Source organism: Ranitomeya imitator, chromosome 7, assembly GCF_032444005.1.
Source record: "Ranitomeya imitator isolate aRanImi1 chromosome 7, aRanImi1.pri, whole genome shotgun sequence".
Lineage (NCBI taxonomy): Eukaryota > Metazoa > Chordata > Amphibia > Anura > Dendrobatidae > Ranitomeya > Ranitomeya imitator.
This window is the reverse complement of record NC_091288.1, coordinates 177,201,895-177,220,092: the sequence shown is the minus strand read 5'-3', so window position 1 is coordinate 177,220,092 and position 18,198 is coordinate 177,201,895. Positions and strand designations below refer to the sequence as shown.

At 43.6% G+C, this 18,198-nt stretch overlaps 1 protein-coding gene across 3 annotated transcripts in view; it reads right to left on the bottom strand.

Annotated features, from left to right (window-relative positions):
• MYH11 (myosin heavy chain 11) overlaps positions 1 to 18,198 on the bottom strand; it is a 128,563-nt gene that overhangs the window by 34,466 nt on the left and 75,899 nt on the right. For 2 of the 3 annotated variants that reach the window (XM_069734097.1, XM_069734095.1), the window contains exons 5-7: positions 10,796 to 10,898; positions 7,717 to 7,737; positions 1,674 to 1,766 (exon numbers count right to left, since the gene is read on the bottom strand). In XM_069734097.1, the coding sequence (XP_069590198.1) occupies positions 1,674 to 1,766; positions 7,717 to 7,737; positions 10,796 to 10,898 (217 nt within the window). The remainder of the gene's footprint in view (positions 1 to 1,673; positions 1,767 to 7,716; positions 7,738 to 10,795; positions 10,899 to 18,198) is intronic. The other variant, XM_069734096.1, reaches the window with a different exon arrangement.

The window sequence follows — 18,198 nt, the reverse complement described above, 5'->3', positions numbered from 1 at the left end:
TAGATTGCATCTTACTCAAAATTGTGTTCCATCCAAAATAATGTCAGACAAGCACCGTAATGGAGAAGGTAAGGTCTGTTCTGTATGTCACTGGCTACAAATACGGTAATTCATTACTGACGTAAAGGTAATAAATACATCTTTTAGTTATGAATCTGCTTTCTGGTCTAGAATGTATCAGTGGAGAAGCCATGTGCCACACATTTGGGCAAGTTTGTCCAGGCTTCAAAGGATTGGCAGATCTGTGTATCGAGAATGGACATCCCCAACTCTATAAGTAAGGGGAAAATCAAATTAATGTTTACGATTATTCCACCGACCTTTTATTTGTAAGCCAAAACCAGGAGTGGAACAATCAGAGGATCATGGCCTAAGGATAAGTGCATAGGACCGCTTTCTCCCCACCCAAGAAAAATGGTCTGATTTTTCTGATCAGAGCTTGATCAGAGTTTGATCAGATTGGGATCACTTTTTCTCGGAGATGGAGAGAAAAAGAAAAGTTTCTCCACCCTCTCCATTATGTCAATCAATGGAAATTAGACTTCATTCGTATGTCATCCTAGTGCCATCCGATGTTTTCCTCTGACATATAGTCTTGCATTATCGATTTTGATCTGACACTTGGATCTAAATCGGACATGTACACAGCCCCATAGAATAACATGGGTATGAATTCTATCCTTGAAAATCACAGATAGCACTTGTCCAAAATAATCAGCCGTATGCACAAGCCCTTAGATTATTGTAATTCTCACCAGAACACTAAAATAAAGAACTGATGAGGATTGTGACTAATCTGCCCCCTGACGAAGCTGACGCGAAACGCGCGTTGGGGCCGCGGTGGTGACCCCTGTGTACCTGATCAATGGGTAAGACCTGTTGAACCGAGATTAGTATGACAGACGCCGTTTGGTTGAGTGGTACCCCACTGTGGGATTAATGGATTTGGACTTGTAGTCTCCCGGTTTGAGCGGTACTCTGCACATTAAATATGCACTAGTAGCACTTTAGTATGAAGTATCATCAGTGATTCATAGGGGCTGCCATTGCTTTGATTATGTCAGTGTCTCCCGTAGGTTCCCTTGCTCTTTACAATATATTCGTGATAATTAACTGTTTCTAAACCGTGTAATGTACTTTTTCTATGAATAAAAACATGTATTTTTATATTTTCAAAATGGGACTTATACTCCGTGTTTTCTCTGGTTTTCTAATCTGGGTGGACGCAGGTAGCATCTTTTACTTAAAATGCAGCCGTGAACTCTACTGTTTCCTATCATGTACGTAACACCTAATTTTATAAATGGGATGTCTTTAATAATGGAGCCTATAGATGTCCAAACACTCCAGAACCCCTTGGAGATTTTTTTAAAATATTTTGTTATCAGTGACAGTCAGCTAAATCCCAGAAGCCTCTAAATTGGACTTAGGGCTAATCTAATATTACCAATTCTGCCTTTACTTTACCTTGAATTAGACAAGTATGTAGAGCAAAGGAGAGCAGCAAAGTTGTATCTAAGTTATCAATTGCCTACTATGGAGGTCCTAGAGACCAGATAAGGGTTGAGTGTTTATTAAAATCACTAAGATTAACTTCATTTCCAGACATTCTGGACATAGAAAACAAACTTTTTTTTTCAAAACACCTTTGCACTTTCTTGCTTGATACTTACAAATCGGGATGAGTTGTCATTTTTCACAGTTTTGGCATTACCAAAAGCTTCAAGGATGGGATTAGCTTGAAGCAGCTGCTTTTCCAGCTCTCCCTGAAATTCATAGCAATCAGTGTGATGGATAGAAATCAAGAAATAAAAACGATGTATACATTAACGCAACGTAGGTCAAGAGTAGAACCTGGAATACGTATAATATATGAACTCTAATGGGTGGTCAAAGGTCACTTTCTCCTTCGCGGGAATTGCTTGATGTGCTGGCGGATTGCAATTAACAACTCTATTGTAGCATGAAGCCTGGAGCGGCCGCTATGATACAGTAAGTACTGTAATGTTCATAGATCAAAGACCAAGCGCGGCATCTGCTGAGGATCATTACTGAGATGCCCTGATTCAACTTGGCACCAGCTCTCAGATGAGGGAATGGTATTTTTGGCAAAATTTAAAATCAGAAAATAAACATCCAGAATCTTTTTTTCTTATCTTCTGCCCTATACATAGCCTTGTGCCATGTTGTGATGTAATGCACATCACCGAGCTGTGAAGCAGCGTTGCTTAACCCTTTCTTTTCTGAATGTTTGCTACTGCATTCCGCAATCTAGGCAAACGAGAATGCGAAATGCAGCAATACTTAGCCTGCAACAGGAAAAAAAAAAAATCAATGTCTTGTAATATTATCACTGATTTTGCATGCACAGACACACACGCAGTGTAATAAGGATGTAATTGTGTACACAGCACGACATGCAGACTGAGGTCAAAGGAATTAATAAAGGCACGGCTAGTGGTGTGATGCATGTACGTGTGTTTTTTTTCTTAATTAATTTCTAGTGCTAGAAAAAATAAATGCAGAATGAGACAGAATAAAATTAATTTTTATCCTAAATCCCTATCTATTAACGGCCATAATCTAATCTATTTCCTAATATACTTTAATTAAAAATTTTGTATCCTTCCCCCAGTACACTATTTAACTGCGTTTCTTTTCTTCCTGCTTCCTTTTTGATGACGCTTCCTTTGAGAATCCCAGAATATGCTGGGATACTCAAACAAAGCGTCATCATTGGCAGTGGCCACAGTCACTGCCTCAGGGCCTGGGTTGGTCCCTGCACAATGTGCACTGTGCGATATGCACAATGACAGTGCACTCTCGCCAGCTCAGATCACCTGTAACGATCCGGCAACTGAGAGCACTGTCAGTGAGAGGTGTCAGAATACACAGCTGATAGAATATGCACGCCTATAATATTCTGACAATGCACACTGACAGTGCATTCTTTTGCTGGCCTATTACTTCTGATCTGAGCCAATGATATAGAGCACTGTCATTGTGCACCGCACATAGTGACAGAGCAGGAACTCGTGCAGCCCCTGAAACAAGTGTCACTGATGACGCTTCATTTCAAGGAGGGGGCAGAGGCTGAACGAGTGTCTGCAGGCTGGGCTAGTCCCTGTTCAATATGCATTGTGCGATATGCACAATGACAGGGCGCTCTCTCGCCAGCTCAGATCAGCAGTAACGAGCCGGCAACTGAGAGCACTATCAGTGAGAGGTGTCAGAATACACAGCTTATGGAGGTGGGGTTCTGGGATCTCTGCATGCCGGGTATTCTAACAACGCGCAATGACAGTGCATTCTTTTGCTGGCTTATTACTTCTGATCTGAGCTGGTAAGGTAGCACACTGTGATTGTGCACCGCACATAGTGACAGAGCAGGGACTCGCCCAGCCCATAAAACAAGTGTCACTGATGAACCTTCATTTCAAGGCAGGGCAGAGGCTGAACCAGTGTCCGCAGGCTGGGCTAGTCCCTGTACAACAGAGGTGTCAAACTGCATTCCTCGAGGGCTGCAAACAGGTCATGTTTTCAGGATTTCCTTGTATTGCACAGGTGATAATTTAATCACCTGCAGAGAATGATTCCAGCACCTTGTGCAATGCTAAGGAAATCTTGAAAACATGACCTGTTTGCAGCCCTCGAGGAATGCAGTTTGACACCTCTGCTGTACAATATGCATTGTGCGATATGCACAATGACAGCGTGCTCTCTCGCCAGCTCAGATCAGCAGTAATGAACCGGCAACTGAGAGCACTATTAGTGAGAGGTGTCAGAATACACAGTTTATGGAGGTGGGGTTCTGGGATCTCTGCATGCCGGGTATTCTATCAGCACGCAATGACAGTGCATTCTTTTACTGGCTTATTACTTCTGATCTGAGCTGGTACGATAGCACACTGTCATTGTGCACCGCACATAGCGACAGAGCAGGGACTCGCCCAGCCCCTGAAACAAGTGTCACTGATGAACCTTCATTTCAAGGATTGGGCAGAGGCTGAACCAGTGTCCGCAGCCTCTGCCCCCTTATGATGCTTTGTTTAAGTATCCCAGCATGCACTGTGATTCTCAAATGAAGTATCGTCGAAAAGGAAGTAAAAAAAAAGAAAGAAAAGTAGTTAGATAGTGTAGATAGGGAAGGCTACAGAATTTTTTATTCTTATATATTAGAAAATAGTTTAGATAATGGCACTAAATAGATAGGGATTTAGAATGAAAATTAATTTGGATTTCGGACCACCCCTTTGTTGCCAAAATCAGGTTTAAATCTGCTCCTGCTTTATTTATACATAACTTACTAATGTACCGTATTTGTATAAGCAATGCTCCACTGATGTCCCCATTTCACTGTAAGTCCCACATCCCAGCAGAGATGTTTACTGTGGTGGTCCAGCAGCAGTGGTGCGTTTGCAGGGGGACTGGATTGGCCTATCTCCTTCACACACAGCACCGATGATGGACTGACGCTGTAAACTCAGTGGAGGATTGGGACCCAAGACAGGCAGTGAAACGGAGATATCAGTGCAGCTTCATTTATTCAAGAAAGTTAGTAATGTATATATATGTATATATATTAGTCATGACCAAAATTTTTGAATTGTTTAAGTTTTCATTGAAGAACATAAAAAAATATCTGGACAATTGAAAGTTTTAAATGTAAGTAAATAAAACCAAAGATGAAGAAAAACACATTACGAATTACAATGTGTCATTATTTAACGAAAATCGGGTCAATTTACAGTTGATATGACGTATTTGTGTTGACAAGCTATGTTTGGAAATTATGGCCAACCATCTCTACTTTTGTCACTTATGTCCAAAGGACCTTGTTCCAGAGATATTGTAGTTTTTTCTAATCTTTAGCCATGCTGCCATGTTCTTTATAGAAAGAAGCAACGCTTCCGAACAGACCATACTTATTCAGTCTTTTTCTACTTATAGTTTCAGCAACTTGAACATTTAATATGCTATATGAGGCCTTTAGAGTCTGAGCTGTAGCTCTTGGTTTTTTCTTTTTACAATTTCTCTGATCTTGGGGTGAATTTGCTGGGACATCCACTCCTGTAATAATTATCAACTGTCATGAATGTTTTCCACTTCTAAATAATCTTTCTCACTATAGCATGATGGACTCCAAATTGGTCGGAAATGGCCTCATGACCCTTCCCAGATGTATGGACCGCAAAAATTGCTGATGTCTTTAAACTTTGGCATTGTGTTAACACATGCCTGAGCAGCAAACTGGCCAAACTTCTGCTTTTATAAAGGAGGTGATGAACTATTATCTTCTTCATTCCTATGGAAGTAGTAAGGGTGTACTTAATTTTTCACAGATTTTGATCTAGATTTTGTTGAATAGACAATGACACAGTATAATTTTCCACGTGTTGCTCATTTGAGGTTGTATTTACCTAATTTTAACACCTTCTAAGGATTAGATAATTTTTTTATTATTATTATCATGCCGTACAACCGTAGAATTGAAAGAGGGTGTACTTAATTTTTAATTTTAATTAAATTAATTAAAATGTTATTTAATTAATTTGTTTTTTAAACATTAGCCAAGAAACCGAATTGATTGAACCTTCCCCACCCTTTGTGTATGGGTAATTCCGGCATGTTACTACTTTGCTGGCACCACTTTTTGTAAGGGCAATAATGGGGTGTAACTGCAGGATGGCACCACGAGGTACATTTTGTGTTGCCCGTGTGAGGACACGGACTATGTGGGGGTCATCTATGTGGGGGCTAAGAATTCCAAATTGTCATTATAACTAGTTTAGGAGGAGTGGCAACTATAATGAGGAGTGGGGTTAACATGGTGCAGTGGCACATGCATGATTGAGGCTCCTGAATGCCATCTAGCCAACATCATGGCACCAAACACCATTAGCTGGCCACCCCTGATCTGTACCATATGTATCATAAGTCACATATGGGTGGTATTTTTTAATTGTATTTGGTGATTAGACTAGTTGTGTAATCTCTGCAGCAGGGGCACCGCTAATGGGGGTGCAAAGTTGGCATGTGAGACTGGTACTTGAAACCACTAGACCCCATAGAAATCTGGCAGTAATATCAATGGCAATTGGGTATTTGTCCTTTTTACAGATTTTGCATTTGAACCCAGGAGCATCAATTTGTGCATAGAAGCGCCAGCCATATGCAGCTACTAATTTGTTAAAGAGGACCTGGCACTTGCCATAAATATGGTGTAAATGTCGCTGTTCTCCCGAATTCGGTGTTGGTTATTTTTTTGCTCCTGTGACTCTCTGGTCCTGCGATACGGTCTCCTCTTCCTTTGTGCACCCTGTATATAAATCTAGTCTTATTAGCCAAAGGGTGTGATCTTGAAAATAGATGCCCGCCCCCTTGGCTAACGAGATTACACTTATATATGGGGAAGAAGGGGTCACATCTCAGGAACGGAGAGGCGCAGGAGCAAAACAAAAACAGCGGCGGATTCAGGAGAACAGCGGCATTAACGCCGGATGAGAATATAACGTATTTATGGAAAGAGAGGGGTCCTATGTGAGGACAGTCAGTGTTAAGCTCACATCGAGTATTTTAACTGCAGCGACCATAAAATGAGCGAGTGAGTATCCTAAAAAGTGTGAGCTAGACGAGCAATATAAATATCCCAAAGCACAAATTGGGGGCCACGGATAGTTTCCACCCACTCTGAAGGTAGGTGCACATGACCGCTTTCTCTCCATACAAGAAAAACTGTGCTAATTTTTGGATCAAACTGTGATCAGAGTTTGATCAGAATTGGATTGGAGTGGGATCCATTTTTCTCAGAGGTGGAGGGAAATAAATTCGCCATTCTGTTTTTCTCAGAGGTGGAGGAAAAAAAATGTTTTTTCATTTTCTCCATTCTGTCAGTCTGCATAAATCAGACTGCACTTGGATGTCATCCGAGTGCATCCAATGTTTTCTTTGAATCCATATATTTGCATTGCTGATTTTGATCCAACACGTGGCTCAAAATCAGACATGTGCATAGCCCCATATACATACAGTATATTTTTTTTCCTATAGTTAATATTGAAGCTGATCATCCTCCCCTCCAAAAATATATATTTATTGCAATCTGCTGAATATATGTTAATATTTAAAACCAACCAGAGATAGCGGCGAGCAGAGTATCGTGCAGCCATGCAAAGCGAATTCTCAGTATAGAAGGTGCATGCCATATTGCAATCCCACTACAAATTCACACTGGGTCCATTAAATGTTTATTTCAGTTCGATGACTTTCCAAGTTCAAGTTACTGGGTTCATTCAGCGTTGTCGAAATGTTAACCAAAAAGTATCAAAAACACACAAAGGATTGTACGAGGTTTGACTTGCGATCAGTGATTGTCAGCCACTTCTATAAGAAATAATTATACTGGGAGTTGCTGCTGATATGGCACGAGATTAATCTGTGTTTCCGCCCATTACATTATGTCACTTGCAGATTTAACTTTTTTCTTTTAGACTTCCCTGCTGAACAATCCCAGCTCGGCATGAGTCAAAGCTCATTCATTGGACCGGTTTGTGTCAAACACGAGTGCTATTGTTGCATTTCGCTGTGATACGACATGATATCACCGCCGCCGCTGCCGCCATCATCTCGTCCACCGCTGGGTCTGAGGGTGCAACAATAGCATGCAGATGTTCACTCGGTGCTATCACACGCACACTGCACAATCTATTTACTCACGTAAGCAAAAGACGGGCCTTGCTGTAGTTGAATAATGTGGTAAAACAAACGTCAGATACAATAATGGCAGAAAACACAATTTTTTCCCCCTATTTTAAGAAAGTATTAGAAATGATACAAGAAAAAAAACTACTGAAAATGGCCCAATTCTAGCATCAGAAAATTCTGTTAGATGTAGTATTTAAAGGGTTACTCCCGACTTCAGTTGGTAATCGGTGGGGGTCCAACTGATGGGACTTCCACTGATCCCGAGAACGGGGCTCTGAAGCCCCCAGTCTCTATTCCGATTCTCTATAGGACTGCCAGAGAAAGTCGTATACAGCGCTCAGCTAATTCCAGCAGTCCCACAGAGAGTCAACGTAGTTGTGGGGCGCATACTCGGCCACCATTACATTCAGATGGGGCATTGGTGGGGCTCCAACGCTTCTCCTTTTACCCTAACTCCATTCTCAAGATCAGTGGGGTCCCAGCGGTCGGCCCGCTACCGATCAGCAAGTTTGGATAGGTGATAACATTCCCTATTTTAAAGCGCCACTCCAACATTTTCTTTTATTGCAGGGCTGGAGTGGTGCTACTAATGTAAGTTTCCTGCTCCCAGTCTTATACTTATCAACCATCGCCTTCATCTATTATCAGCGCCACTCCGGTCGTCTTCTGCAGGTTGTGACTCCATCATTTCCTGGGCCGACCAGACGTCACTTTTTAATGTTAAGTCTATGAGAGCCAGAACTAGGCCAGAGCGACGCTCCCATAGACTTACACTGAGAGCTTGTGACCGTTACCTCTGACCTCCGGTCAATCATTAGTTGTGGTCACAAGATGGCGGCACGGAACCAGAGTGATGCTGGGAAGAGCTGAAGATGGCAGCTGTTGAGTACAAGACTAGGGGCAGGGATGTTAAATTAGTGGCGCCACTCCAATGCTGAAATTAAAAAATAATTGCTAGTGGTGGTCTAAGGAGTTATTACCATGTCAGACGTTACGATCTATGCATGGAATAGTTAATAATGGACTAATCCTCAGGGGTCGAAGAAATTATCCCAAGAATGGGGCTGTGAAGTATCCCATCTGTATGAAGTGGCGCCCGAGCATGTGCATCACCGCTCCATTCTTTCTCTACAGGACTGCCGGAGATGGCTGAATACAGCGCTCAGCTACTTCCATCAGTCTCACAGAGAATCAATGGAGTGGTGGTGCGCATGCTCAGACGCCACTTCATCTAGACAAAGCATTACAGATGATAACTCCTAAAGATGGTGATAACCCTTTATGGCCTCAGGCACTCATATGTCGCTCGTACATTTAGTTTTAAAGCCGTTGTGTCATAAAGGCATGTAGCCATATTAGAGGAAGGTTCCCCATTTATTACCATGGATTGCTGCTGACAAAGATAGAGGAGTCAGCCAGAGCCCATCCATGTGATAATACAAGTCCCTGCATGTGCCTCATCCATAGTCCAGGGGGAATAGTGAAGATGACACAGTTTTTAAAATCCAAGTTGTCTCGAAATTCCTGTAGGAAAGCCATGGATTTGTTCCCTTACATCCAGTCTGTCAGCACAAAGTGACTGTTCAAACCAAGCACAGGCGCTCGGTGCACCCTTGGCGTGGTCAAACAGTTCAGTCCATCTACTTATATTCCACCTATCTCTGCCCCCCTATGGCTCCTTCATGTAGAGCAAGAGCTGTCAATCAAGAATGAGGAGGAGTGCAGACATAGATGCAAAATCAAGTATGTAGGAAGGTGTACTTAAAGGGGTTCTCCCCTTTAATTAAAAGGGTTGTCCACTACTAGGACAACCCCTTCTTAATCAAAACGTTTGGCCCTGATAAAATAATAAAGCCTATACTCAACGCCCATGCCAGCGCCGTTCCCGTGGTGTCGGCAGTCATTCTCCCGAGGCTCCGGTACTGCTGTAGTGACACGTGACCCAGGCGCCCAATCAGTCTGTGTCACTGTCTCCACCTCCTGTCGACTTGAGCATGAAGAGGAAGTCAGAGATCAGCTGCAGCCCGGACTTCCGCTTCATGTTCGATTTGTCCAAAGGCGAGGACAGTGACGCCAGCGCTGATTGGGCGTATCACAACAACACCATGTCTTGCATCGGCTGTGGCGCTTACGTCACCTCAACAGCGTGGCAGCCAATCAATGAGATCAGTGGCCCTACCAGTGTAGACGGATCACCCCCTTCAGAGCTGCTAAGCTCACTGATCGATTGCTGCTCTGTTGATGTGACGTCTGTACTGCATCCGATGCCAGGGTCCAGGATCAGCGGAAAAGACTCGCCGATTGACCTGGAGAAGGTGAATACAGCACATTTTTTTCCAGGGTAGAAACTTAATTGAAAGGTAACAACCACTTTAGCTGTTTGGCCACACCGATGGCGCACAATTTCTGCAGAATTTTCTTGGAAGCTGGGTCACATTCTTTCTCCCGCACTTGACGCGCGTCGGGGAAGTGGCGCCGATCTCGAGCCTCCACTTGAACTGATCGGAGGGTGAGCCGGTTTCTTTTTTCCATGTGCATAATTTCTGTGCTTGGTTTGAACAGTCATTTTGTGCTGACACAGAACTACATAACATTTATTATGGGGATACATGTTTAGGACACTAACGGGTTACTTTCTCAACATCAAATCTTACAATTTTCGATACTATGAAAAAAACACAACGATTGAGCTTGGTTACAGCAGGGCTTTTGCTCATTTTGTATGTTTGTAGGTTTTATATAATTTTGAATATGATGCCAAAATAAAACCCTCATGTCTGCATTTTCCTAAACCTCTCCATAAACAATTTAGAGAAAATAATAACATTTAGTGGGAGAATATTGCACTCGATGATCCAAGTGACATTGTCAGCACGACACGATCAGGATTGTGCCGGGTCACAACACACAGTGTATTATACAAAGTCTTCGCTACATATAAACACCAGAACTGATATGTAGCTGTGTATTCTTAACATGTCAGTTACTTGGCAGGAGAACAAATGGCTCCACCCTGTGGAGAGTTTCTGAGTGTTACCAGCTATCGTTTGCTTTATAAATCAGTGATTTGTTATTAATGGACGCTACTTACAGTGATGGTGGTGTCTTTCTTTCCCTTGTGTGATGATGCCACCACGGCCAGGTACTGGATGACCTTCTTGGTATTCTCTGTCTTCCCAGCGCCAGATTCACCTCTAAATTAAGAAGACAAAAATCCAATCAGGGGAGAAACTAAAAGAGTAGGTTCCATAGTCCCATTATCAGATTGATTGGTTGTGAGCTAAATTTTACAATATCTTCACCAACATATTCCACATTGCGTGACACAAACAGTCGTTAAAAGTTTTGTTGTTTTTTTTTATTTTAGATTTTATGAAAATCTCATAATATAAATGAAAAAGTTGAAGTTTGATTAACGTGTGATGGGATGTTACTTTTTTTCTGTCCAGAGTGAATCAAGTGAATTATGCCAAGTACTGCCCATACAGTAGGGATGGAGGGCCAGATCTGCACAGTGGCCCACCGGAGGATTCCCCTGTTCTCCTATGGGCCAGTCCGAGCCTATGGGCCAGTCCGAGGTTCCCATTGAGAACCTCTGGTCAATCCTCAAAAAGCGGGTGGCCGAACAAAAATGCAGAAATTGTGATAAAATCCAAGTAAAGTTTAGACAAGAATGGGTGGTCATCAGTCAGGATTTGGCCTAGTAGTCGATATACAGCTGCCAGGGCGAAGGGTAGAAGTCTTCAAAAATAAGAGTCAACACAATAAATATTGAGTCTTTGCATAAACTTGGTATATTTGTCAATAAAAGTGTAAAAACTTATAACATGCTTAAATTGTACTTGAGTGACCATAGAAATATGATAAAAAGATCTACTGAAGCAGTAAACTTTGTGAAAATCTAAATTTGCATCTGTCTAAAAACTTTTTGCCATGACTGTAGGCTGCTTTGTATTGTATAAGAAGACCTTTGTGTTTTCTAGTCTGCCACGTTTTATTAGTTTACTGATGAGGCAGACTTTATTTTACTCACTATTTTTAATTATTTCTGGTTTTGCAAAAAGCTTGATTAGGCAAAAATGTTGCTGAAACTTTTTATTTATATTGCCGGGATGAGAATGCAAAGATGATGGAGACATGACCAACCACAGCTTGAAAAATTCACTATCATTTAGTTGCGCAAATTACAGCAGAAATCTGCTCAAGCTCATAACTGGAGCATTACTAAAGCTCATGACTAGAGCACTATACAAGCTCATGACTGGAGCACTCTCGAGCTCATGACTGGAGCACTACTCAAGCTCATGACTGGAGCACTACTTGAGCTCACTACTGGAGCACTACACAAGCTCATGACTGGAGCACTACTCAAGCTCATGACCGGAGCACTACTCAAGTTCATGACTGGAGCATTACTCAAGCTCATGACTGGATTACTACTCAAGCTCATGACTGGAGCACTACTCAAACTCATGACTGGAGCACTACTCAAGCTCATGACTGGAGCACTACACAAGCTCATGATTGGAGTAATACTCAAGCTCATCAATGGAGCACTACTCAAGCTCACGACTAAAGCACTACTCAAGCTCATGACTGGTACACTACTCAAGCTCATGACTGAAGCACTACTCAAGCTCACAACTGGAGCACTACTCAAGTTCACGACTGAACTTTACTCACTGTTTTTAATTATTTCTGGCGCATAAAAGTTGTAAATGTTTGCAAAAAGCTTTATTAGGCAAAAATGTTGCTGAAACTTTTTATTTATATTGGCGGAATGAGAATGCAAAGATGATGTAGACTTGGCCAACCACAGCTTGAAAAATTCACTATCATTTAGTTGTGCAAATTATAGCAGAAATCTGCTCAAGCTCATAGCTGGAGCACTACTCAAGCTCATGATGAGAGCACTACACAAGCTCATGACTGGAGCACTACATGAGCTCATGACTGGAGCACTACTCGAGCTCATGACTGGAGCACTACTCAAGCTCACTACTGGAGCACTACACAAGCTCATGACTGGAGCACTACTTGAGCTCATGACCGGAGCACTACTCAAGTTCATGACTGGAGCACTACTGAAGCTCATGACTGGATCACTAATCAAGCTCATGACTGGAGGACTACTCAAGCTCATGACTGGAGTAATACTCAAGCTCATCAATGGAGCACTACTCAAGCTCACGATTAAATCACTACTCAAGCTCATGACTGGTACACTATTCAAGATCATGACTGAAGCACTACTCAAGCTCATGATTGGAGCACTACTCAAGCTCATGACTGGAGCACTACTCAAGCTCACAACTGAACTTTACTCACTATTTTTAATTATTTCTGGTGCATAAAAGTTGCAAATGTTTGCAAAAAGCTTGATTAGGCAAAAATGTTTCCAAAACTTTTTATTTATATTGGTGGGATGAGAATGCAAAGATGATGGAGACATGGCCAACCACAGCTTTAAAAATTCACTATCATTTAGTTGCACAAATTATAGCAGAAATCTGCTCAAGCTCATGACTAGAGCACTACACAAGCTCATGACTGGAGCAATACTTGAGCTCATGACTGGAGCACTCCTCAAGCTCACTACTGGAGCACTACACAAGCTCATGACCGGAGCACTACTCAAGATCATGACTGGAGCACTACTCAAGCTCATGACTGGATCACTACTCAAGCTCATGACTGGATCACTACTCAAGCTCATGACTGGAGGGCTACTCAAGCTCATGAATGGAGCACTACTCAAGCTCATGACTGGATCACTACTCAAGCTCATGACTGGAGGACTACTCAAGCTCATGACTGGAGGACTACTCAAGCTCATGACTGGAGCACTAATCAAGCTCATGACTGGAGCACTACTCAAGCTCATGACTGGAGCACTACTCAAGTTCACGACTGAAGGACTGCTCAAGCTTATGACTGGAGCACTACTCAAGCTCACGACTGGAACACTACTCAAGTTCATGACTGAAGCACTGCTCAAGCTCATGACTGAAGCACTACACAAGCTCATGACTGGAGCACTACTCAAGCTCATGACTGAAGCACTACTCAAGCTCATGACTGGAGCATTACTCAAGTTCATGACTGGTACACTACTCAAGCTCATGACTGAAGCACTACTCAAGCTCATGACTGGAGAACTACTCAAGCTCATGACTGGAGCACTACTCAAGCTCACGACTGAAACACTACTCAAGTTCACGACTGAAGCACTGCTCAAGCTCATGACTGAAGCACTACACAAGCTCATGACTGGAGCACTACTCAAGCTCATGACTGAAGCACTACTCAAGCTCATGACTGGAGCATTACTCAAGTTCATGACTGGTACACTACTCAAGCTCATGACCGAAGCACTACTCAAGCTCATGACTGGAGAACTACTCAAGCTCATGACTGGAGCACTACTCAAGCTCATGACTGGAGCACTACTCAAGTTCACGACTGAAGCACTAATCAAGCTCATGACTGAAGCACTACACAAGCTCATGACTGGAGCACTACTCAGTCTCATAACTGGAGCACTACTCAAGCTTATGACTGGAGCAGATTTCTGCTTCTGGCACTTGGGAATTCCCAAAGGATATGCTACATTAATTAATGGGCATATACTTTTATTAAATTTTCTACATCTTACACCAGCTAACTTTTTTTTCCAGACTGGCATAAAAAACGCCAGTCTTGATCATTTGGTCCTTGAGTTTTAATTCTAATTACCATCTGTACTGATTACAATCCGTAAATATTGCTAGGATGGAGGAGAATGCAGGATAACAATATTCAGATTGTAATTGCTTCCTATCTAATTCAATCAGTGTTGGCAGCTACATATATTATGTTCATTACGTTTAGATGCCTCTAAAACGTGACAAATAGTTTCATATTAATACCAGATTATTAGCATTAAAGTGAAGCAGCATCAGTGATCCCGAGTCATATGGCTAAGGTTTATCTGATGATTATTATAGTAATGATTTGTCTCAATTTCCTCTAGTCTTACTGTCAGATTGAGAAGATAACCTAAGGAAACCTTAAACTCCAAGGCACAAATCATGCCACAATTAACCCAAGGTGACCTCTTCATAGTTAAAAGCAATTGCCGCAGGGATTTAACGGAATGAGTTCTTCTATACAGTAGTGCTCATTATTATCTAATATTGTATCATTAAACCATTGCAATATTTCAATAATCTATGTAGCTGCATAAGAATCGCATACGTACAATAATTCTGTATGGTCTGATTTTATCGTGCAGTTAACATGAGATTGTACCTCCACACCAGTAAAAGCACTGCTATCCTCTTAAAGGGAATCTTTCAGCTGATTTTGTTATTTAATATAAGCGCAACACGATTTAGGGGCTGAGAGCCTGATTCCAGGGATGTGTCACTTATTGGTTTGTTTCAATAAAATCAGTGTTTTATCAGCAGGAGATTATCATTACAGGACTAGATATTGCTCTGCTTTGTATAACCCCGCCGCTCCGTACCGATTGGCAGATTTCTGCCTATGTAAGGTGTAAAGAGAAAGCTGCCAATCAGTGGTGTGGGCGGAGTTATACACAGCTCAGCATTTGGAGAACTGCTGGATCTACAGCAGATAAAACAGTGATTGTAGCAAAACTCCAGCAAGCAGCCCAGTAAGTGACACATCACTGGAATCAGGGTCTCAGTCAACAACTCATGCTGCTCTCATATTAGAATGCAAAACCTGCTGATAGAATTTGTCTAATATGTTAAAGGGAATCTATGTATATCCCAAGATTAGAAATGACTGCCACCTCATGAATATCTTTAGGACTGCTACCATTATCTCATGTTATATGCTCCAGATTATTACTGTGAATTTCAATTTTGCAGCATTTCTGCAGCAAAATACTTGTTTCAGGGCTGATTTTGACACTGTTGTCGCTGCTGTATAGTCACTGCTATGTTGCTTGCCCTTATTGCATTGTAGGATATTATCATTTGTTTAGTGTATGAACTCAGGGAACTGATCAAGAAGGGATATTCTGGACTGATATAACTATGGGTCTCCAATAAAAAAAAAAAGTATAAAAGGTGAATAACGATTTTTTAGTATGCCATGTCCTAGTGTCTATGAACACCTAAATGTGCAGGCCCATCGGTAGTATTGGCCATTTTTACCCTCTATGGTCTAGGCACCTATTATTTTTCAGCAATAAGATTATATTTTATGATTATTATTATTGTATCTATAATATAATGCTGGGAGCGTCACTCTGTCCGAAGCCTTTATAGACTGCGCAAGCGCCTGCGCAGTCTGGACCCCACAGAGTGACGCAGCCCAGATCTTGGTATGCGTAAGCACTGAACACATACCGCAATCTCTGACAGAGAACCAGGGACGGCACCAGGAGGGTGAGAATGCGATATTCACCTGTCCCCGTTCCACCGCTGTGCGCCGCTCTGTCTTCTGCGTCCTTTGGCTGTGTGTTACGTTCGGGTCAGAGGACGCGATGATGTGTTTAGTGTGCGCCCTGTCACGCACGCGCCCAGACTGGTTGGCGCGGGCATACGGGGGTGTGGCCCCACTGGACCACAGACCAAACTTCCCTGGAAGGGGCGTAACTAAGTAGCTTCCTAGGTGTTCGCTGGAGCCTCTGATGGTGAGGTCAGACTTGTACAATAGGAAGCTACCAGGTGCCACTCTAGGGTGATGTCTGGCTGTGGCTGCTGATCCACTAAGGAACGGAGCGGGCACGGCTGGCACTCTGGCTGACAGGCGGGCACGGCTGGGACACAGGCAGGCAGACGGGTACAACAGAGACATTGGCGGGCAGGCGGACACGGCTGGCTCTCTGGTAGGCAGGCGGGTACGGCTGGGACATAGGCAGGCAGACGGGTACAACAGAGACATTGGCGGGCAGGCGGACACGGCTGGCTCTCTGGTAGGCAGGCGGGTACGGCTGGAACATAGGAAGACCCGGTAGGGACCGGTCTGCAGGCAGGTATGAGAAACAGGTTGGAACCTGTTCAGACAGGAGGACTAAGTAACAAGTAGAGAAAGACCGCAAGAGCGGATGCAGAGCGAAAGCACAAGAGCTAGAACCAAGAACAGAAACGCAGGAGGCTGAGTACGAGTAGAAGGTGGAGCAAAGAGAAGAGAAGAAGAAGGCAGAGCCAAGGGCGGAGCCGCAAGAGGCGGAGCCAAGAGCAGAGACGCTGGAGGCGGAGCCAAGAGCGGAGACGCTGGAGGCGGAGCCATGAGTGGAGACGCTGGAGGCGGAGCCAAGAGCGGAGACGGAGCCAAGTGCAGAAACACAGGAGGCGGAGCCAGATAGAACCGCAAAGAGCGGAGCCAGATAGAACCGCAAAGAGCGGAGCCACAGAGCAAAGCCAGAGAGTGCGAAGCAAGGACTGAGTGCAGAGCCGCAAGAGTGCGGAGTGTAAGCAGACTGAGAACACAAGGAAAGACAAAGCAGGGAAGGAAGCCACAGACAAGGAGACCGAGAAAAGACAAAGTACAGACAAGGCAATGGAACAAGACACAGGGACAAAGACACAGGGACCCGGATATTCTGCCTCCTGGAGGACGGACTACAAGATCAAGGCAATAGCACAGAGAAAAGCCTCCAGAGAGGGAGAACTCAGAGCAAGGCCAGGCAAACTCAGCAGCTAAACACTAACTGAGCTAACACATTGCACAGGCCCAGAGCACAGGGTGGAGCTGCACTATATATAGGAGGCCTCTTGGTAATTGGTCAGGAACTGATTGGACAGATGCACCTGATTCCTATAAGAACCAGAGAGTTCAGGCGCCGGCCCCCTATACGCATAGCCATGAAGCATGCAGAGAGCAGAGACACAGAACATGGAGCTGGCAAGAAACAGAAACCACATCATGGCCTGGAGCAGTGGGTAAGATTGTGTGAGAGATGTGAGGCCATGCTGTGATGCCAGCAGAGTTGTTACACGCCCTCTGACTGAACAGTCACAGCCAGAGGACCCGGAAGACAGAGCGTCGCGCAGCGGTGGAACGGGGACGGGGGAATATCGCAGGTGCCGGGGCCTGAGCCAGTGGCAACTCCGGCACCTGACCCCCATAGTGCGCCAGTGTCCCCGCCTGCTCAGGCCCCTGGCACTCGGCGCCGAGCGACAAGAGGTGAGTATGTCTTTTTTTTTTAATCGCAGCAGAATATGGGGCATATAATTCTATGGAGGATCTTATGGGGCCATCAACCTTTATGGGGCAGCATACAGGGCATTCTATGCTATGAAACATCTTATTGGGGCCATCAACCTTTATGGAGCAGCATACGGGGCATATTATTCTATGGAGCATTTTATGAGGGCCACGAACCTTTATGGAGCCACATACAGGGCATATGGATGGGAGCAGCACATGACTGCATGGGGGTGCAAGATGGGAGCACCACATGACAGGATTGGGGCGCAGGATGGGAGCACATGACAGGATGAGGGGGCACAGGATGGGAGCAGCCCATGACAGAAT